This window comes from Charadrius vociferus, unplaced genomic scaffold (assembly GCF_000708025.1).
Source record: "Charadrius vociferus isolate BGI_N301 unplaced genomic scaffold, ASM70802v2 scaffold770, whole genome shotgun sequence".
In the NCBI taxonomy this organism is placed as follows: domain Eukaryota; kingdom Metazoa; phylum Chordata; class Aves; order Charadriiformes; family Charadriidae; genus Charadrius; species Charadrius vociferus.
The window spans coordinates 664,728-687,534 of record NW_009646395.1 but is presented as its reverse complement, the minus strand read 5'-3'; the positions used below and the strand labels follow the sequence as shown (position 1 = coordinate 687,534).

General features: G+C 39.1%; 1 protein-coding gene across 1 annotated transcript in view; it reads right to left on the bottom strand.

Moving 5' to 3' along the window:
* Nucleotides 1-22,807, bottom strand: part of LOC104294849 (SH3 domain-containing kinase-binding protein 1-like) — a gene marked incomplete at its 3' end in the record, with an annotated part of 200,492 nt that overhangs the window by 123,533 nt on the left and 54,152 nt on the right. Inside the window, exon 3 of the mRNA XM_009894511.1 lies at nucleotides 7,721-7,844. Within this exon, the coding sequence (XP_009892813.1) occupies nucleotides 7,721-7,829 (109 nt within the window). The remainder of the gene's footprint in view (nucleotides 1-7,720; nucleotides 7,845-22,807) is intronic.

Below are 22,807 nucleotides of genomic sequence, written 5' to 3'. Positions count from 1 at the left end.
CACTTATCTCTGCTTTTCCATTGATACAAATATACTTCTTGATCTAACTTTAAATAAAAAAATAACCTAACCAAAAAACCTAACTCATGCCCTCACTTGCCTCCATAACTACCTCCCTCTGTTTTCATCTGTAAGTCACTGAGAATGCTGATCAGTGACTGCTGTCCCACCTCTCTTCAGACTCTATATGAAAATGTCATCTTCTGCCTCTTCTCTGTCCTGAGCATCAGCATACAACAGTGCCTGTTACATTGTAAACCAAACCTTGTCACAATTTTCGCCATACTGTCCTCCAATTTCCAGATGCAGATCCAGATTTAAATCTTTCATGAAAACAAGTGTCCTCTGTTTGCAAGAAACCTGGAAAGTTAACCTGCTAGCAATCATCCAAATAATGCATCTTCCCTTGAATTCTTTGTTTTCTGAGTTATCTATTACCTTGCTTCATACATATATATACACACATATATATACATACACAACCATGGGTGTATACATAGTTAGCTCCTTGATGCAGTGGCTGTATTTTTGTTCGGTGTTTTTACAGCATAGTCCATAAATGGGATTCCTAGAGCTAAACATATGACACACAAGAAGACAGCCACCTAGGCAAACAGAAGATGCCCAGAGGATGGAATTAACTTGGAATTACAATTCAAACCAAGAGGGATTTCTACAACTGACTTCTACGGGCTGCTCCTGCACAGAGCCTCATGATAGTCACTAGGATCGTGGTTGGATCCAACTATGCAAAACTGCAGAAGGTACACCGGGGCTTAGCATTTGTGCATTTTGCAGAATGCCAGGAAGGAGTAATTGAAAAGAAAGGGTAGGCACTGAGGTTAAAAAGAAGATGGGGCATCACCACACAATAAACAACAGGAAAAGAAATTATCTCACTGGAATAAGCTGTTAGAATCTGGATATATAATTGAACCTTCACTGAAAACCAGGGCAGCAAATAACCATGACAAAGAAAAAAGTTCAGATTTTAAATACATTAAGTCATTATTTAAATAGGACTCATAAACAAAACCTGCTTGAAAAGAATGAGTGAGGACCCATTCCAGTGTTGCCAAGAAGACAGCATTGAGATCTTTCTTCTGGACAAAAAAAAATAAAAATAAAAAAATCAGGTCAATGGTCAACAGATTAATCTCAAATTTAGAACAACGGTAACACCCATCTCTGTATTCCTGTTCTACAGGATAAGCCTGTTTTAGGCAGATTTCACTGTATAGTTACAACCACAAAAGAAAGCCCAAAAGAACAAAACTCATTTTATGGCATCGGACAGATAATGCAATAATTTTAAATTGCCCTGTTTTATGATTTCGCTTGCTATATAAATTTATGTCCATAAAAGGATATCGAATCCAAAAGCATAGCCCCATGACGCAAGGAAGGATGTTCACACATTAGACAACTATCGCTCATCTGAACGCACCTTATTCATCAGCTCTGTAATTAGCTATATTCCATGCACATTAAGTGTCTCCTCACTTTCACTATTGAGAATTATTTTTCATCAGAAGAAAAGAATTATGAAACTAAAATGCTAGGGAAAATCATCATTTTTCCATGTATCCTCTACAGGCTGCATGTATAATATTATGTACTGTTTTGAATAACCGAGAGGGAACTTACTAAGCAGAGCTCTTTCCTCTAGCATGGGATAGAGTCTTTCTCGCCTGATTCCAGAAAAAAATTGTGAAAACACTACAGATCACACACACCACATACACACCCCAAGTTTCTTTCTGGCTGCCACCCACAGGTCCAGCACAGACCAGTGTCCTTTCCTGCCTCTCTGAACTGAAAGCAGTGCCTTTCAGTACAGAGTAGCTTACCTGAGGGTAAAAATTATGCAAGTATTTCTTTTCAAGAAACAGTACTGTTAAAGGAAATGTGTATTATCTGAGACACTACTTATGCATATGTGGATATGGTATTTAAACTCGAAGAATAAATATTTTGCTGAATTCGAGTTTCCTGTGCCATTAATTTTTTATGTCTCATTTTGGGTTTGTGTCATATGTTGTATGCATATTTTAACCTTAACAGGCTGAGAAGTATGTTCTCGTATATATTTGTGTAAACTGTATACTGATTATACACCAATTAGCTGATCTTAAAAATGAAAAGGATTTTTTTTTCATGCTAGCTATAAATTCTCTGAAGTTGGCAGTATTTGCAAGGGAACACCAAAGCCTGTCTGCAGAGAAGGCCTGAATGAATAAACAGCAGAAAGATAATCCAACCAAAAGACAAATTAATGCCTTCAAACTTCCTGTGTTTGAAAGGAAAACCAAAGCTGAGCATACTGAGGGTCAGACACCTCATCAAACACGACTGGCACATGACAAAGGCAGTCGTTTGCACTAGGTTTAGTAATAAAAGATTTTATGAAGGAAGTCATATGAAGGAATTTGCCTTTCTGTTGAAAAATATAATCAGAATCATAACTTAAATACATTATTTAATATAAAACTCAGAGTCAACACACTCACATGTGATCAGCTTGACTTTTTAATAAATGGGGTGTCTTTTTGTATCCAAATAATCATAAAACTATTGAACCAAATGATGAAGCAATTTTCTTGCAAAATACTTTTCTCATTTCTCTAATTTATAAAAATAGACTTAAATCTCAGCTTTGCATACAACAGACTTGTTATTTATTCTTAATATAAACCTATTATATCATCAAACCTACTTTCACAAAACTCTCCCTTTTAGGAAGGATGCAAATCTCTCTATTATTTAAATGTAGGCTGGAAGGTAAAATAAATAATTCTCAAGAGAACTAGAAAAAACATTTCCTTGCTTTCAATGTTTGTCTCTGATTAAGATCATGTAACACATGATGAGCTGTTCCAGATTTGCTGGCTTGAATAACCTCGTTGCAGGCTGCATTTACAGTTTATATAAAACAAATACATCTGGCAAGGCAATATATCTTTTCCTCAAATATTTTTACTTGTATAATCATGGTTGTTAGTTTACTTACAAAATACAGCCTATCAATTCTAGTTTTGCAATTTGGCCTATGCAAGTGGGCTCCTATTTCCAGATACACAAAATAGTGCAATGAATAGGATACTCAAAAATCAGAACAAAAGTATTCTAGAACAATCCATTGCCACTGAACAGTTGAGCTCATTGCATACAAGTTCCCATTATGTCCCTTTATACCTGGATGGAGATCGTACTGGATTTATGACAGATCTGAAACAGTTGCACAACTTCGGATCTGTTTTTAGATTTTGAAAGAAAACTTTTACAAAAGATGGAATTTCACCATGTTGGAAAAGCATTTTTAAAAATATATCTATCTCTCTCTCTTTCAGTGTTTTCCTGTTTCAAGACCTGACTGTAATTCTCTTACGTTATTAAATAATAGTAACAATAGCAATAATTTTGATTTTTAAAAACAATCTGAAAATGTTCTCAGGGAAGAAAAGGTTTTCCCAATCTGTTATTACCAGGGTGCAACAATGCCAATTCTAAATAGAAAAAAGGATATTTTTTTTTTTTTTTTGAAGTCAGCTTTACAGAAGTTTTAGAACAATAGTTCCATATGCCAACCAAAAATTCTGGAGCAGTGAAATGATACACTAAAAGACCCACACCTGGCAAGGAAAGAATTTTCTTGGCATATGAACTGCAGGAAGAAGCAAAAGAATGATCCCTCCCAGGTTCTGGCAAAGGATATGCAAGCCAACCACAGCTGACATTCATACAGCTTCAGACAGGTCATTCAGTGTCACAGCCTTCTTCCCTAAATAATGCAGCACCTGAAGCACCCATCAAAACTAGCCTAGAGCTGCTGCAGCCCAGGAAACTGTCAGGGAACACACAAGGACTTTCTATTTCTCTAACCCCATCTTTACACAACTGCAAATGGTCCTTTTTTGAGCCTTTCAGAGGTGAAGCGTGAACTCACTGGAATGCTATACTAGAATGTTCTGTTCCCTAGATGGTAACTGTCATCACTACCATGCTATAACAGATCTCAACATCTTTATGAAATAGGTATAAACCTAGGTTTTGCCAATAGCCAGCCTGAGGCGGAGACACCTGAAATACTTGGAAGTTACGAATAAATTTGGATATGCCACTGCAATGAATAGGGAAAAAAAAAAAACCCTTGCCTATCTGAAAATCAATATGTATTAAGATACCCGACCTTGGAAATTAAAGTGTGGTAATTTGGCCAACAGAGTTTAAGTGATTTAGCAAAAGTTACACAGCAACTCTGTGGCAGACCTAGAAAATAAACCCATTATTTCTTAGGTGTAGCCCGAACTTCTAGATTATACTTACAACCCTGTAAAGAGAGGAAATACCTATAAATATTAACTCTCAAAAAGGGGTTTGTTCTGCCTGGAGAAGAGAAGGCTCTGGGGAGACCTTATAACAGCCTTCCAGTACCTAAAGGGGGCCTACATGAGAGATGGGGAGGGACTCTTTATCAGGGAGTGTAGCGATAGGATGAGGGGTAACGGTTTTAAATTGAAAGCGGAGAGATTTAGATTAGATATTAGGAAGAAATTTTTCACTCTGAAGGTGGTGAGACACTGGAACAGGTTGCCCAGGGAAGTTGTGGACACTTGATTCCTGGAAGTGTTCAAGGCCAGGTTGGATGGGGCTTTGAGCAACCTGGTCTAGTGGGAGGTGTGGGAGTGCCCGTGGCAGGGGGCACTGACTGACCCACTCAGTCAAAAAGCTAACTTCCAACCCAAACCATTCTATGATTCTACGAAGTGTAACATTTTCCTAAATAGTGTCCACCACAGCAGTCATTTCTACCATTTGTTTCCATTAGGTCACTAGTACTTGTGGTCAGCAAGAAGCACTAAAGGATGAGAAACGTTCCATTTCTACTGCCCCCAGTGAAAAGCAGACAAAATCAAATCCTTCCAACTTCTCATAGTCTTTATAACAAAAACCTAAATGATTCACAGATGGTGACCTACAACTAATAATACCACAATCAGTTGTCACCCTCACTATGTAACAAAAGTACTAACCCAGGTAGGCTACTATCGGTGGTGTTACACCAACTTTAAATTGTTCCTAGATTACATCTGTAATCCAAAGTAGTAATGCCCATTACTTATTTGATGAAATAAGCCTTTACAAGAGGCATTTCAATTTACACTGATTTTATTATAAGAACCTCTAACCTCAATAAAGTGCTTAGAAATAATTAACATGAACAAACAAGATATAAATTTGGATCCTAAATATCTTTTTTGTTCAGAAATCCATTCTTTTCCTCTTAACTACTTAGATGTTTCTTACAAATAATTTAGCTATTTTCCTTGAATACCACTGTTGGACACTTGTCAATATTCCTCAAGGAAAAACTCTTTACAAGCCAGACACGGAAAAGGCCAAGATTCTTCTGCTCAAAATGTAAATGCCTGATAAATTGTTGCCACTTAAATTAGGCCAACCAAGTTAAGTAGTAAAGCTATACAATGTAACAACACAGCACTAGAAAAGCACTTAGTATCATCGTGGTAATAGAAACAATGCACCGTCACAGAATGCTTCACTCCTATGTTGCTGGATCTGCTCTGAAGCTCCAAGTAGCAAGATTGCATCGCCCAAGCAAATAAATAATATTGCCTACTATTTTTACTGCTGAACAGTGGCTAAAGACCTTTAGATGCATCCCTCTCTTCCTCACTTCCTAACAACAACGAGGAAAAAAAAAAGTACCCTTTTTCAGGTCAGGTCACATTCTGTGATGAGTAAACAGATTGAGGTAGGGTTTAATAAAAATCATAGCACAAGAACACTTGAAGAAAATAATCCTTGTGGCATCTAGGGCTCCCTCTTCAGTAAAATATTGCAACACTTTTCACACAGAGATTTGCCACACAGATGTTAGAAGACTCTTTATTACTGAACACAACAGTAATTACTTCCTCAGCTGTCCTCACTTAAACAAGGCTACTTTGGCACCATGCTCAAACTGACCCCAGAAAAAAAGAGGTGAAGCCCTCTTGCCCTTGTTATGCTCTATGCATCCTTAGTTGCTCTGCTTGCTCTGCAGCAATTGAAACAGCTGTGGGAAAGCAGCCAAAATGAAAAATTTACTAACCCTGACACTATGTAGAAGTAACCATGAGAAATGCAATCCCCACCAATGAAATCCAATGCAATAACATCCTAATGTGAAATCTGCAATATCTAAACCTAATCTCTTTCCTTCAAGCTACAGATCTTTGTGTTAGTCGTTGCTCCTCTCTGTTCAATAAATATGAAGTCTTGTATTCTCCAGCTACAGACCGAAAAAGAGAACTTCTTTATCTCCTGAATCCTTTAAAGCTTCCGAGCCAGAGAGAAGAAAGAGGAGGAGAAAGCCTGTGCTCTAAGTATCATATTTGGAGTGTTATCCCCTTGTGACTGAACTGAATCTCTGCATCTGCTGCAGCTATTAGCCTTCTCCAAATAGCAGCTGAAGCAATATGGAACAGACTTGGTCCCTAGATAATTTCCCAACTACTCATATGGTTCTGTATAGCAGCCATGAAAAAGAATAATTCTTGGTAATTTAATTCTGCTGTTGCTTGAAAAACCTATGACCCAAACCAGAAATGTTGGATGTGTTTCCAGATTCAAGATGACATTACAAACGCAAAGCTTTCTGAGATTGATTTCCAATTTTTTCTTTCAGAGGACATCACTTATTGCAAAAGAGGTGGAGATTACTCCCGCTCCCATTTTAAAGGAAGTCATACATTTTGCAGAAATTATTAAGTCTTCCTAACTTGCAGTTGCAAACCTTAAGTGTGAGAGACTGCCATCTCAAATACAATATTCGCTGATAATATGGAAGAGGAAATTTCTATATGCATAGTCCTACCAGTATAGAAGACATGCCAAAATGGAAATTACATTACATGATCAATGACAGCAGTAAAAGGCATCAAGCAAGAAACTGTCCAGTGAATTGTCCATGAAAAAATATAGCCCATCTCTTGCACATAGCCAGCTGTCTTCCCACTAACAAACATGAGCATAAACATAACCTAAAGAAAAATCCAGCTTTTATATTGCCAATTTTTTGTTTTGTTCTGATATTTCTGAGAGCAAGACTGGGAGCTAGGGAAATAAACAGAAGATCTGGAGGCTTTGATTTTAGCAACTCAAAACCATACATAGGAATCCCCATTGGGAGTCAAGCCAGATGTGGAGAGCACACATTCCAGTCTGAAACAGAAGACAGTGACAGACACTTCCCAGGAAACTAATGCGTTAAGTTTTATGTTTTCCACTTTTTTTTTCTTTCTTTTTTTTTTTAAGTTCTTTTGTCAGTAACCAGTCTCTGTCCCAGATAGAACACGAATACATGAATGTGGACTGACATCACTATGCAAAAACCTCCGTATATGCAAGCTGTCAGTTCCTTACTTTAATAAGCTTTAGTAATCTTTTCATACAGCTTTCCTTAATTAAATGTATCTAGAAAGGATTTCTTTAAGAAGAAAGGGATGTCTGTGGAAATTAATGTGGAAATATTAGACATAATACATGCATCCATACGCCAGCCTAAGCAGACAATGAGATATATTTTTTATTATTATTCCTGATATGCTTTTACAGTTAAATAGACACTAGCTTTATTTATAGAAACAAGGAAGGTTTACATTTTGTTCTTTTAAAGGTCCGATTTAAGCTGCATTTAAGCTTCCATATACTATACCTTTTTTGTTGGTTCTAATAATTGTCTCAGACAACAGTAAAGGGCTTCCATTGGAAACTTCATTTATAGGCTTCTCTGGTGGTTTGTTGGCAGTATTTTCTTTCTTCATGTCCTTCTTTATTTCCTGCAGAAGAAAAGGTGGGTGGAGAGGGAGAAGGAAAAGAAGAAACAGTTAAAAAAAGGTATTACAGAATATTCTAAATATCCAGCTTCTAAGAATTCTTAAAACTTCTATGTCTAAACCCCTGCCTATTCTAATGCTACCTCAAAGAATCTTTATAAATTGAAATGCAACAAAATGAAAGTAATTTTAAGTAACTCTTCCAATCAATACTTTTTTTTTCTTTCTAAAGGAGGTCAATTCCTTATTTATGTGTGAAAAATGTAGGACAGCTTTGCAAATCCCTTACTAAAGATCACCAAAGCTGAAAGGTGTGTGGGAAAAACAAACAAACAAACAAACAAAACCAAAAGACTTCTCCATTTATCAATCAATTAGCTGTAGATTTGACGCACAGGACAGAACCGGGTTCAGTGCTCTTGATGTAAAAGCAGCTAAGTCTGCTTCCCCTCTGTCGAGAAGCCCACAGAAACAACAACTATAGTAGGAAGAAAATTATTAACTAGGAAAATATGACAAATGTTACCATAATTGGCAGAAGCATATAGCGAGCCTGCTGTCAGAGCCGTTGCTAACGCTAACATATTTTGCAGCTGACTTACCTTTTAAGGTGATCAACGTCTTTGCAAGCACACAGGCAAAGATATATGGTGGTGTTTCATAAAAGTAAACCCACAAAAAACCAGCTTCTTAAGACTTCACAGTTAGTGCTTGATAAGATGCACAATACCCCTCTATCAGCATCGCAGGCAGACTTGAAAAGCCTACCTGCTTAGTTGTCTATACCTACTTTGCCAAAGCATCCAATATATCATAGCCTTTCATACATCTTATCTTGCAATACCACTGAGGCAGACAATTAGTGTTACCTCCACCTTATAGACAGGTAACTGATGCACCAAAAAGGCTGAACAAACGGCTTATAATCATGTACCAAAAAATAAGGAAAAAATAAATTAAGTTTTGCCCTAGGTCAGAATCGCAGAGCCACTCTGGCTGGGAGGGACCTCAGCAGCTCTCTACTCCCAATCTCTGGCTCAAAGCAGGGCCACCTGTAGGGTCACACCAGGCTGTTCAAGGTCTTGCCCCGTTGGGTCTTGAAAACCTCCAAGGATAGAAAGGGCACAACCTCATGAGCAACATGCTCCATGGCTTGACTGCCCTTATAGTGACCAAAAATTTTCCTTATACCCGGACTAGAACTTTCTTTTCAAGTCCAGTGTCCTCTTTCCTGTCCTTCCCAACAGGCACCACTGTGAAAGGCCCAGATCTGTCTTCGGGATAACCTCCCCTGTGTGTATTGGAAGGTCCCCCCAAAGCTGTCTCTTCTCTAAGCTGAGCAAGACCACCTCCCTCAACATCTCCTCACATGGCATGTGCTCCAGCTCCCACAGCCACAGAACTTTCTCCACTGTATCAATGTCTTTCTTCTACTGTTGGACTCAAAATGGGATACTGTATTCTGGATGCGGACTAATGAGTTCCAGACAAAGAAGGATTATCACTTCTCTCAACATGCAGGCTATTAATGCAGCCCAGGATGCTCTTGGCTGTGTTTGATGCCAGGGTATATGACTAGCTCATTTCCAGCATGCTGCCCACCAGATGCTTTTCAGCGTAGCTGCTCCCAAACCTATCAGGCCCCAGCCTGTACGTATATCAGCAATTCCACCTTCCCAGGGACGGGAACTGGCATTTGACCTTGCTGGATTTCATAAGCTTCTGCGTCCTTCAAAACAGCAGCCGGTGCCTTCAAGCATGTCAACTGTGCTCCCCCAGCCCCGATTTGGTGTCATCTGCTAATCTGACACAATCTACATTCAGCAGGCATTGGGGACAGGTAATGGCTTCGGACAAACCCGAAGGTAAAAAGCTTCTACCTCTCCTCCTCCCTTTCAACTCATACATTCACTGCTCTCTTCTACATCCCAGTGCAGCAGCAACCTCCACCATCCCACAGCACTGTACCATAAACAGGAAATACTGTAGATCTTAGTTAGGTTTCCAGCATATCAGACACGAGCACTAAACCATAGAAAGCAAATTTCTATTTGAAGTTTCTGAAGCTGTTATCTGAGAACAGCATCAACCAAAACAAGAATTTTCAAGTCTCTCTGTATAATGCACTTTAAACCTGAATTTCATAATTGTTTTTTAACATTCAATGTCCCCAGTCTAACTGGTATTTCAAAGTTGAACTATTAGCTACACAACGTTAATACAGTCTTCTGTATCTGCACAAGGCATTTACTGTGTAACAGTATTCCATTAGCAGAGATAAAAGTTTTATAAACTGCTGCCAACTGAGGGTACAATGAATCTTTTATCTAGTGCCATCACACAGGTAAAATAGTACCTAAAATCGTATCTAAAAACCAACTCATCACAGTAACCATCATAACTGCAATAACAAATGTGAATAAATATGTATATGAAAGGTGAATGCATCTGTGTGATAGATGCTATTGCTGTTAGAAGAAGAAATATTGCACACAGTTCTTGTATAAAAGTGAACCACAGGATAATTTAAGAACACTGTGTGCATTTAGAAGAAAACATTATATCACTTTCTAAAAAAAATGGATTAGACTAATGCATACATTATTCCACCAGCTTTTTTTTTTTCACATCCGTAAAAATTAAAATATATAATAAATGCATCCACACAGAGCTTGTTGTAGCGAAACTTTAAATTTATTTTGCAGCTGTAGGTGACAAACTCATTGTATATTTAAAAAATTCTCTACAGTTTAAAAAGAATTTGTGAGTCAAACAACGCTCTCATGTGAACAGGACCACAAGACAACAGCCTACAGAAGACCCCATCTTGCCAGAACTTGCTTCCTGTGTGTCATCAGTGTGTTATTTTCCATTCTTTATGTCAGAATGTAATTAAATCCTCAACTCTCAAATTTTGAAACAGCAGTTCAATGTTTTTTTATTTTTAAAAACCTATCTGCAACTTCAAAATTGACAGAGATAATTGTCTGCTATAAGAGAAAACAGTGCTGCACCCTCAAATCTGCAGATGAATGACTCTGGTGCCTTTGCTGCTGCTGACAGCTTTTTGAGGTAGTCTTGTTTAGCTCCTGAAAAAATCAACAGGAATACAACATGCCAACTCCCAAACACTGGCATGTGTTTGGAGGGTGGGAGGTCTTACATTTCCTTTTTCATCCACAATTCATGGGAAAAAGACAGACACACATGCTGAGTGTCCACTAAGCCAAAATTCATATAGAAGGTACAGCACCTTGCAGCCACAAAAATCGTCTAAGGAGTGCTTTTTTTCTACCTTTGTAGTACTGGTTTGGGCTACTTTTTTATCACTGTTTCCCTTGATGCTCATGAGAAGCATCATAATTTTTCATAGCTACTGCCCACAGTAACATGACATGTGATCAACCCCAGCAGCATATTACAGATTCAGCAGGGAACTGAAAGGAAAAGTGGAGAATTCTCTAAATAGTTAAAAAAATCAAGCAAAAGCCAAGCCAGTCCTACTAAGCCAAAATCTTATCAGAAACATACTTGGCAATACCCTATGGGAAGCCCATCTTTAAGTGGCTCAGCACACATTCTGAAGCAGAGCAGTTATGCCAGCTTTAAGCCATTTGAGCGCCTTTTCAATTCTGTCTTAATCTATGGCACAAGACTTAAAAACATAAAACCAAACAAAATCTGCACACCTTAAGCCTCACCACTGCAGCCTCTGGCAAGCTTTAGCCAACATTACATCCTCTGTCCTCAACTCTCTCTCTAGTATTTTCTTTCTGCATCTGCGCTGCCTTCTCTTCTATAGTGGTCACCCTTGGCAACCTTATGATTTTAGGACTTTTTCTCCAGCTGTGGCCCAAACAGATCTAGGACCACATGGCCTAGCCCTTGCTCATGTGGTGCCTGGGCATGGCTCAGCAAATAACCCAGGATACAGGCTGTTCCCAACATGGAAGAGGAGAGGCTGTAGAGGAAGGTCAGGATAGAGGTTTTTGCCATGAGAGTTGAGCTATGCCTCTTATCCTCAGGACAAAGAATGGGACCCTAGTGCTGTTAAATTCAGAAATATAGCCCTTTATATCTATCCCCATTCTTACCTGCTGTAAATAAATATGTTATTACTCTAAAAGACTACAATGCCCTACTGAAAACTGCAGTTTTGCTTGAAAAATGTTGTGAAAACAAACACAAACAACTCTGGCCACATAGGTATACCAAGCCAGCTCACTTAATTTCACTGCAGAAAATACACTGAACATGACTATCTTGCATATTGGGCAAATGATGCAACTATAATGGCCCTAAAAGCTTGCTGCTCCATCAGTAATGGTAATAGAAATCTCTCTACATAACCCCTTCATTCTAGATTTGTGTGCAGCAGAAGCCTACCATGTGAGGAAAGGGCAGGCAAACGAGCTTCCAAAGCCATGTGTACCAAAGTTGGCTTCTGAGAACTTTCCCCTGTGTATTGCAAAATCCATTTCTCGTTTTGGTTTCAAGTTGAAGTTTGTATATATTATCTCTTTTAAAAAACAAACTCCACGTACACAAAGAAGTAGAAAGCAAACTTTCACTTAGGGCAAGTGGGAGTTAGGAAGTCCCCAGTCTGCCATAGGTAGTTCAAGAACAGCTGAATGTAAATGCGAATGGAGGATGAGCAGAAGCTAATAATCCAGTTGTGAGCTCAGGGACTACTTTTCTTGAAGAAGCAGCTTATGTATGAAAAGAGAGCAGAAACAAGAAAGGTAAGAGACTTTACTATATTATACTGCTCTAAAATACCGGGGTTGGGGGGGAAATCAACCTAGAATTAGCTGTCTGCCCAGCAAGGACTTCAGTGTACCTCCTGTCTAGGATTCTTGCACTGGTTTCTGGTGGTATTTCAACTACAGCAAATACACTCACACTCTGATTAGATACAACCACTGCTCACTGTGGACCAGTCTGCCCTTGAGTAGGCCAAGGAGGACTGGACAGGTACTGTGGGACATCTGCGGCATGCTGAGTCTCCTTAGAAGGACACAGTGTCAGCACCTTTGCTAGGAATCCCTGTGGTGACAGTACTCAGCCTGGACTCATCTTTGGTACTATTTGATACTTGATTTTGGGATGGTACCCAGTATAAATTTCATGGATCAAAATGCTGCATTTTTTCCTAGCTCACATGAAGATAATTGCAGGTTATTGGCAGATCATTTTCAAGGGGCTATGTATCCGGAACCCAGCCCTTAAGTAAATGACCTCACATTTCAACCACTAAATCTAACCCAGGCCCTCTTGACACCGCAAATTTTAAGACAGCTTCCACCTCCTGTGTATGTGGGTTTTAGAGTGATTCCAGTATGATAAGCAGTTCTTACTGGGAAGTTCTTACTTGAGAAATTCTGCAAAAAAGTCACCGTGAACTTTAAAAAAAACCTTTAAGCCTGAATTGATGAAATATTACAATTTCAAAGATATTATGAGAACCTAAACATATTTTAGAATACTCTGGGGGCCCTTTATACTTTTTAAACCCTTTTACTACCTAAAAAATATTGAGTTTTTTGTAACGAGGCTTCAACCATACTGCATAGATGCCAACAGCCAAATCACCATGAAAAGATTATTTTCTTCTAGCAAACTTTGAAATATGGTTTCTCCAAAGAAACGCAAAATCCTAGACAATACTCCAGCTGTTTTTATTTGCATCTTCTCTAATCCAATCCTACATCAGCATGAGTCACAGAAAATTTGGAAGACATTTCCCGTAAGCTTGTGAGCTTTACAATGTGACAAAATATTAACTAATAACAAATTATATAGCAGGATGAAACTCCATCACATAGCAAAACACAACATATCCAAGTGCACCTGTACCCTATTAAATGGCTACTTCAACCTATAAAATCTAGAAATTTAGTATCTTTCCTCTTTTTTAAGTCAAAAACTGCTACTCATTGACATGACACCTGTATTGTCAAGCTGGAGAGAGACAAATAGAGTGGTTAATGGTTTTCAAAGAGAAAAGTCTTTGGCTCACCTGCCATTTTTCTGCTGTTGTTTGCAAGACCTAGCTTTTTTCAGCATTTCATCATTCATTACATTTCAAGGAAAAAGTCTGTTCTATCTGTGTGTCTACATGCCGAAGTTTCTGTTCACCTATCAAAAAGTTTCCTTTCATTTATAGCAAATGCTTGAATTAGGTCAGCCACAAAAGTTGCAGTTTGTATCTGTTACCAAGTCTGAAGGAAGGTACAAGAACTTCTGCCATTTTCACTACAACAAAGTTTCAAGATTTTTTTATTCTAGCAGTTCTGACCTTTACAGGAAATTCAGCTGAAAACATTTGAGGAAATTGCTGCAACCCTTTCCATGACTGTAAATGCAATGAAATGCTATTCTGTGCTGCTGCAGGTATGAACTGCCCCAGCCAACACTTGGGAGCCATGAGAAATCATCAGAAAAATCACGATCATACTACAAGGTGATTTATCTATGCCTTCCATGTGCAAAGGGAAAAACAGTTTTTACATACTGGAAGCAAGAGGTTTAATCAAAATCATAGCTTTTTGAAAAACACAAGCATACTGAAAGAGTTAAAAGCTGAGAAATAATGAGGCTTTCACAATTCAAAAATCTACAGCCTGTACAATGCTTGAAGCCAAATACAGGAGCAGGAATAAGAACTCAGAATCATATGCAGCCAGGGGGAAACCATGCGGCACATTTGAATTATGAAAAGATGACAATGGAAATGTCAGGAGCGTTTTGACCCCTCTGAGCTACAGAATGCTTTTCTTTTAATCTCTTTTCTCAAAAAATGTACTTTACATGTCAAGAGACAACTGCCACCATCATCTCCTGAAAAAAGAAGTCTGCAACTTCAAACAATATATGAATTCAATCACCCATTTATATTAAAACCTCAAAATATAACTCTGCTGCAGAGTACATCAATGCAATATTTAGTCAGCCTGAGTCATTTCCTGTGACGTTTTCACTAAAACTAGTTAAGAGTTATTGAATAATTATAAATGTGCTTAGATATAAATGCAATTCTGATATTGTCAAGACTCTTTTAGTTCTACTATGAAATAAACAACGTATCCAGCAGTAAGGTTGGAACAAACCTTCCCAGCAACTGAACTAGCATCAATGTGAAAATTATTTTCAACCAGAAAGATGGCAGCAGCACTAAAATCCTGTATGCCTTCATAGCACCAGCCTTTAACTCCATAAAAAGCAAAATGACAACGTTTCAAACACAATAAAGAAACCACCTAGCTTTTATTTTCCTGCCTTCTGCATCACTTGAGATTCACTAGTCTTTGGCTTCTCTTTTCTAGGGCAGTACCAGCTCCAAGACACAGAGGCAGAACTTGGGACCTTCAAGCACCACGATCAAGACTGAGATCTCTCCATTAGCTTGTCATGACAGAAGAGACTTAGTGGCTCTGTCAGCCCATAGAGTGGGAAGGACAGCTTGGAGATTGAGCTTCCCTAGCAGTGAACCCCAGCTTCTAACAGCTGCATATATCCCATACTGCTATTGCGCACTTCATCTGAGCTCATGACAGAAGTTTTGGTTTTGTATCACTACAACAGGATTCCACATCCTCTCTCCCTTTCACTATCAGCTTATCCAAAGTTATCCCAAGCCTGTCTCAAAGAGTTCTTTGGGTTCTGTATCTAGCCTTCAAAATTAAGTCTATTTTGTGCCTCACATGACTTCTATCTGATTTACGGCTTCATGGAGAAAAGCGTTATTTGTTCACCAAGTTTTACATGCTGAAGAGTGTATCCATTCCAGCACTAACAGTAGCAGTATGCAGAACAAAGCACGTTAAGGATGAAAGCTCTGATGTGCCTTACCCTCCTTTTTTTTTCTTGTTATGTTGCATAAAAAAGATGCAATCTGTTTTTCTCTCTCTCAGTGCAAATAAACTCTCAAACACCATCCGCATACAGCCAGAAGTGCTGCCTGCATGGCTCCTCAGGTAAACCTGTGGTGCCGCCCTTGCTTCTCGGATGGAAGGCCTTATGAACACTGCAAAGCTTCCTGTCAGGGCGCTGCTCAGCTATTTATCTTACACATCTAGAACCTAGCCTGCACACTCATAAATTCATTACGTAGCCATAAGTAAAGGCTCCAACAGCCCTTCTGTCATATGCATTGTTCTTGCAGCATTTAAATATTATTTTTATTTATAAAGTTAATTTAATATAGAGGCAATACCTCAAACATTTAGGACAATATGTGGGGTCACATGGAAACATCCACATAAAAAATGAATAGTCGGAATTTAGTGCAAAGAAGTTGCAAAAACCAAAATTACTATGAACTGACAAAGCAACAGTAGTTAGGAAAGAAAATTAACTCCTACATCCAGTGTATTCTACATTAACTGCAAACATACTGTGCCACTGGAGGCACAGTGCTACCAGCTCCTGCTTAAACTACTCGTAACTTCTCCGTGATATCCATGTCTGAACATTCCGTTTACCCCAGCTGGTGATGCCCATGCACCTCTGCTCTCCCTACCACACCTCTAAGAAGGCCACACTCTGCCACAACTGAATTCCTCTGTTCCTCTCCTACACACCAAGAGCAAACTGAAGCCCCTCTTTTAAAGAATCTCCATGTTCTTCTTTTATTGATACAGCTTTGTTGTCTTTTGTACATCCTTCTGATAATAAAAGGTCTTCTGGATAGGATATTCACTTTTGCATATGTAGAAAGCCTTGTGCTTTTAGAAAGCTAAGTGTATGTTTTATAATAAAATTAATAAAACTCTCAGATTTGTTAAGTCTTATGTAATCTTTCAGCTCTGTTCCACATGAACCCGAGCAAGTTTTCCTGTGTCCATTTAGGTCAAGAAAATCTCTTTGTTCCATGGCCTTAGCCTCAGACTTCGTTCTTCAGTTCAAAAGGAGACAGCTTATATTCACCTATACTATTTCATTTTTTTGTTAAATTATCAAAAAGGAAAAGAAAAGAATAAAAGAAAGGAGGAGAAAAAAAGAGACTATGAGAAACAGCAAGGAATACATCAGTAAGAAAAGTGGGGAGCACATTTTAAAAAATGCATATCAAATATACAACACCAATTGTCTCGGAGAAAGTCACCAGGGAAAAAGAATATACCCTCTGCTCATTGCAGTTGGGTTTTAGAGACATGCTTGGCTACAGCAGCGATTACCTTCACTACCACCAGGACAATCAATTCATTACATCTTAATGCACTTAACAGACCAAGGCTGAAAGTGATAATTAGCACAATAAAAAAAGGGAAATAGGAAAAAGATGCTATGCTGGGTGCTGGATGCTATTCCAAGCCGCTCGATTAATCCTGATCCCAACATTGGCATGCTGAGGAAGAGAGAGTGGTCCAGGCCTGATGCTCTGCTCCTGATCTCCTCTCTTGCAGCTACTTTAACAGCATCTATGGATCCCACACCATGGTGGCAGAACAAAATCACAGTATCTCTCTCTGAGATGTTATAATCTAGGTGTAAGAAAAAGTATAACTGATCAACAGAAACAGCAGATGGCAGGAAGTATGAAGAGCCAGAAGTGATCAGCATGGGCCAGGTGCATAATCACTTATCAGTATTTTGTAAGCGCTGTGACAAGACACCTTTAAAGAAGCCTTTGAAAGACAGCAAGTGCATTCTTTATGTACAGGTTCCCCCGGTAGGTGAGAAGTACAAAAGCAGAGGCTTGTTATAAATTTATTAAAAAGGTGAGGAAAACAGAACTTGTCACCTTGTCATCAGAATTGGGGCACACAGTCCCACCACCCATGTACAAGACACTTGGGAGATGGTGACCCAAAGACTCTAAAAATTGAAGTGGACAAGTTGCAGACCTGATAAGGGCTTTGCATTTCTGTAACCTTACAGAGAATCACAAGGCACAGAAGAAATTGTACAGGTGTAGCCGGTTTTGTAACCTGCAGGTGAACTGGAAGTGCCATCAAGCTGTCTGCTAGCACCCGCCAGTGAACCCCTGCAGCACACACTCCTTCCAAGTTTTAATCTGGGGCTGAGAATTTGTTCTGCTTTACATATTTAGCAATGTATGTGAGTAGTGTGGTTCAGGGCATGAGACACTGCTGCAGCAGGGATTGCCATGGGGAAGATGCTTGGCAACCTCTTTAACTGGTGCCCTCCCCCTCCTCCTCTCTAACCTCCATAACCAGGATGGCCAGCCAGGCTTTCATGGGTTGGATCTCCTGACTTTCACCTGTGTTTGGCAATAGCACAGTACAGTTTCAGCTGCCCAATCGTCTCAATACATGTACACACACATCTGTGCAGGTGCTTAGAAACACACCTGAAAGTGCTGTGGTGAGGTACTTGCAGGGAGACACAAAAGGCGCTTCTTGACCAGCTTCCCCTCAGTCCAGCTCCAGCAGAGTAAAATTATTCAAGCAATTTGACTTTTTAATAGAATTAAGTTTCTTCTCACAAAGGTTCTGTTTCCATCCAACTATTAGAAATGTTATTATTTTGCTTGAAAACGCATTGTCATTCCTCATTTCTTTGAGCAGAGTGGGATACGCCAGAATTTAGCATGTTAATAGTTTCTCCCCACAGGCACTTGGGCATATGAAAAAGGTCTGCTGTAACAGACTAGTTTTAGAGGGTGATAAATGGATATTTTGTGTAATAGAAATATTTCTGCTGTCAGTATAGAAAGCTCTGTGTGTATTACGTAAAGCGAAGTTGATAAGATACACAAGAAACTACTTGAATCCATGAATTTCCAGGGTTTTTTCTTTGTTCCTTCTCACAACCATACAATTTGAAGTAGATGACCAATATGGAAAAAGAGACAACATACATTCTTAGAAAAAAAACAATGAGAGACATTATCACACATTGTAATGTGTTAGAGATAACCAGATAAACTATCTCTGTGACACACAGGTTCAGAGGGAGACTAAGTAGCATAAATCCTTTATGCAGAATCCTGTCATGCACCAGATGATCCTTAACAGCAGGATTTTCTAATGAGAACATTAACCAACTCATTCAGTGTCTTTCATTCTCTGTTTAAAATCATGTGAAAGATATTTTTTTACAGATTCATCTTGTCTAAATGATATGTTGTACAGCAAAAAAGAAATAAAAAAAAAAAAAAATCAAAACTGAACGAATGTCACTGTGCTACCCAAAATGTACAAAATAGAAAAAATACAGCTGCACAGAATTTCAAAATTTTCATTTCAGCCACACCTGAAAAAAAAACCCCGCTGATGGTCTAAAGACCCATTTTTATTTCCAATTAACAAGTCAGGAAAAATTACACAAATTCCTATAGAAGTCTTTAATCACATAATTCTACATTACAGAATGAAGAACCGTTCCATATAAAGATTTGGGCAAATTACATAGATTGCTATTCGTCTTTGATAGGCCTGTCTTCAAATATATGCTACCTTATTAAATCAACCCAATTACTCAACCTTCTACAGCACAAGCTATAAAGGTTATGCAGAGAAGTCCACTGCATCTACACAGACAGGGCAAGCGTTGTGTAATTCCACTGCATGTAAAATTAAAATTTAGATTCCTGAAGATGCATTGGTGTTTTAAAAGAGTCTCCTCAGACAAGCCAAGGCTTTTTTCAAGAAGAACAAAGGGCTCATGAAAATATTTATCTGGAAAGATAGTTACAGCGTTACAGGATTTTTAGGGTTTTGTTTGTTTGCGTAACCAGTTGTATGAAAGCTAGCAAGCATTAATGAAATAAGATCCTGGATTAAATCAGGGTTAATGAGATCAGGAGTAGACACATCATTATTCAAATCGCACACCATGTGAATAGTATGCATTGCCAGACTTGTAAATCAGAGATTAGAATTTAACACTCTTCCTTCTGCAGTCTGGCAGTTTAGGGCTAGAGGTCTCTTCATAAATATAGCTGGCATCCACCACCACAGCTTCACAAGAAAATGTATTATGATTCCAGTTTTCCTGGTGCTAAGCACCAACAATTTCATGAGGGAACTGATGGTAGAGGCATTTCCTCAGCACTCTGACAACCACGTTCCTCAAGCCTTACAACCCTTGCAGCTGTCAAGCAAAATTTGTTATTTAATTATTTTCCTTCTTAATTTGACCTTGCTTCCTGCAAACACTACAGCAGGCACAGGTTAACTCGTGTGAGTTTGGAATGAGGCCATACACCTTATGGATTCCTTTTTGTCTAGTACAGCCTTCTGAGTTCCAGCATAGTGCTGATATGCTCATCTCCAGTGGTGGTTCTCTTCCTAGTATGTCTGATACGCAAAAGTTTTCAGCAAGCAAAAATCAAAGAGGTCCTTTTTTGGAAAAGGAAAAAACACCCAGAGATGAAACTGAAAAGATTCAGAGCAAGATTTTGAATAATCCCCATTAAAAGATGTCTTGGAACCATGGAAATCCCTTTATAAAAAGTAGGTCACATGTTTCTTTGGCAGTATTAGACTTAATCCTAAAGACTTGATATTTAGAAAAGATAGTCCTATTCATAAAGTCTTAAGACCTGGGAAAACTGACTCAAAACTTAAACAACGGGTCTCAAAAATTCCCTGGCTGACATGGAGAAATGCAGCAGCTGTCCTCTGCACTTCAGACTATTTTCTCTTAGTAGAGTGAAAGTCTCTGAACAAAGCTTTTTGTGGTAGAACCTCTAGGCCCTTCATACATTACATCTGCTCTTTTATAGCTGAGAAATAGGAACAAGCAGGCAAAAGGAGATGGATGGGTCAATCTATTCAGGCAGAACAACGTTCTATATTTTGGTCTTATCCAAAAGAAAAGAGATATAAAGAATGCAAACAGTAGAAATAACCATGCTCAACACTGATCCAGGACAGCAAAGAGTGTTGCTCAAGACTAGAAATGGTGTGATGAGCGCTACAACTGCCTGAGAGAGTTTGATACGTCATTGGTATTTGTAGGAGAGGTGCAGCCTAGCATCTCAGATGGGAGATTTGGTGATCACGATCCTCACCTCAAATTACTCAATCCCATAATTACTTCATGTTTGCAAAAGAGATTGGCATGTTACCTCTGAAGTAATGCATTACACTGAAACTACCTTTGCAGTTTCTCAACCTAGTGTTTATCCAGCCAGCACGAAACTTTAAACAAAGTTTCATAGATATCAGAGCCACACAGACTCATTGGCTTGTATTAAAAGAAAGAAAAAAGCAGAGGACATATTACGGTCCAGTCCACATGAGAAAAACTGATGTGTATCTGCCTAGTAGACTCAGCAGGATTCCTGTTTAAAGATAACAAGAGTTGCATGAGAAAGTATGATCTTTGTTTAGATAAGGCTCCTTCCAAGCAGACACAGCCATTTTATGGTGTTTTCCAATGTGACATGTGGTACCAGTATTAAAAATCCAGCTTTATAAATAAGACAGAGGTGAAATAAAAGTACTAATTTTACAGTTTTGCTGAGGGGAACAGAAAGTCTGAAGATCAGAGTTAAAAGAAAGCAAGCAGACAGCAGGTGCATAAGATTCACTAAGGATGAAGAAATGGTGCAGTCTGGCCACATATAAAGATATACAGGAACTCCAGGACTGACACCTCTGAATCTGCTCGCCTTGCTGTGCATCACTGAATGATGATGTCAACTGACTTAGCAAGCAGAAACAAGAAGATTTCAGCAGCCACAATCTCCTATGGAAATTGCCTTTAAGTAGCTTTTCATTTAAAAATTTAATACATAAGTTTTACATTTAAACAAGAATCAAGAGGAAAAAGTTGCATATGCTGTACATGGAAGGAAGACCTATCTGTTCATCTAAACATTAGCAATTCTTTTGAATCAGACTTTATGCTGACCAACTTATCAAGAAAAGAAGAATTTATTTTAGAACAGTTGATACACTCCTGATCTGAGTGTTGTAGGCTGAGGGAAGACACTGAGTGTTATTCCTATGTGTTGCAGAGGGCTCACTTACATTTCAAGTAAAGACTGTAGTGTAACCTTAACTATGAAACTGCTATGGCTCCAACTATATATATGCAGAACTATGCCTTGGAATTCTGCTAAATAATGACTTACATGACTCTCAGGAAGACAGGAAAAATGACAATATATGACTTAGCGTTTGTTCCCCTACAGCAGCTTACCTTGAAAGTAGTTCTCTGTTCTAAAAGATAAATGTGTGTGCATGCAAAACACAAACCAGATAAAATTAAGCCATCAGAAAAATCATTAGATAATTAATATAAATACAAACATCTCTTGAAAAAAATAGGGAAGAAACTCATTTAGCAGAATGATATTTGTGACAAAGATTGAACTTAAGAAGTTGCAGGCAAAGCCAAATAGTTTTCTTCTGGGCAATTCACAAGAGGATTCTCAACATTTTTGTTGCAGACATGTACAGTGGGGTTGAGTGCACCCTCAGCAAGTTTGCCGATGATACCAAGCTGTTTGGCGAGGTAGACACGCTGGAGGGGAGGGATGCCATCCAGAGGGACCTGGACAGGCTGGAGAGGTGGGCCCAAGCCAACCTCATGCAGTTCAACAAGGCCAAGTGCAGGGTCCTACATCTGGGTCGGGGCAATCCCAACCACAACTACAGGCTCAGCAGGGAATGGCTGGAGAGCAGCCCTGAGGAGAAGGACCTGGGCGTGCTGATTGACAAGAAGCTCAGCATGAGCCAGCAATGTGAAATGGCAGCCCAGAAGGCCAACCGTATCCTGGGCTGCATCAGAAGAAGTGTGTCCAGCAGGTCAAGGGAGGTGATTCTGCCCCTCTACTCCACTCTGGTGAGACCCCACCCGGAGTACTGCATCCAGCTCTGGAGTCCCCAACATAAGAAAGACATGGACCTGTTGGAGCGTGTCCAGAGGAAGGCCACGAGGATGATCCGAGGGCTGGAACACCTCTCCTATGAGGAGAAGCTGAGAGTTGGGGCTGTTCAGCCTGGAGAAGACAAGGCTCACGGGAGATCTTATTGCGGCCTTCCAGT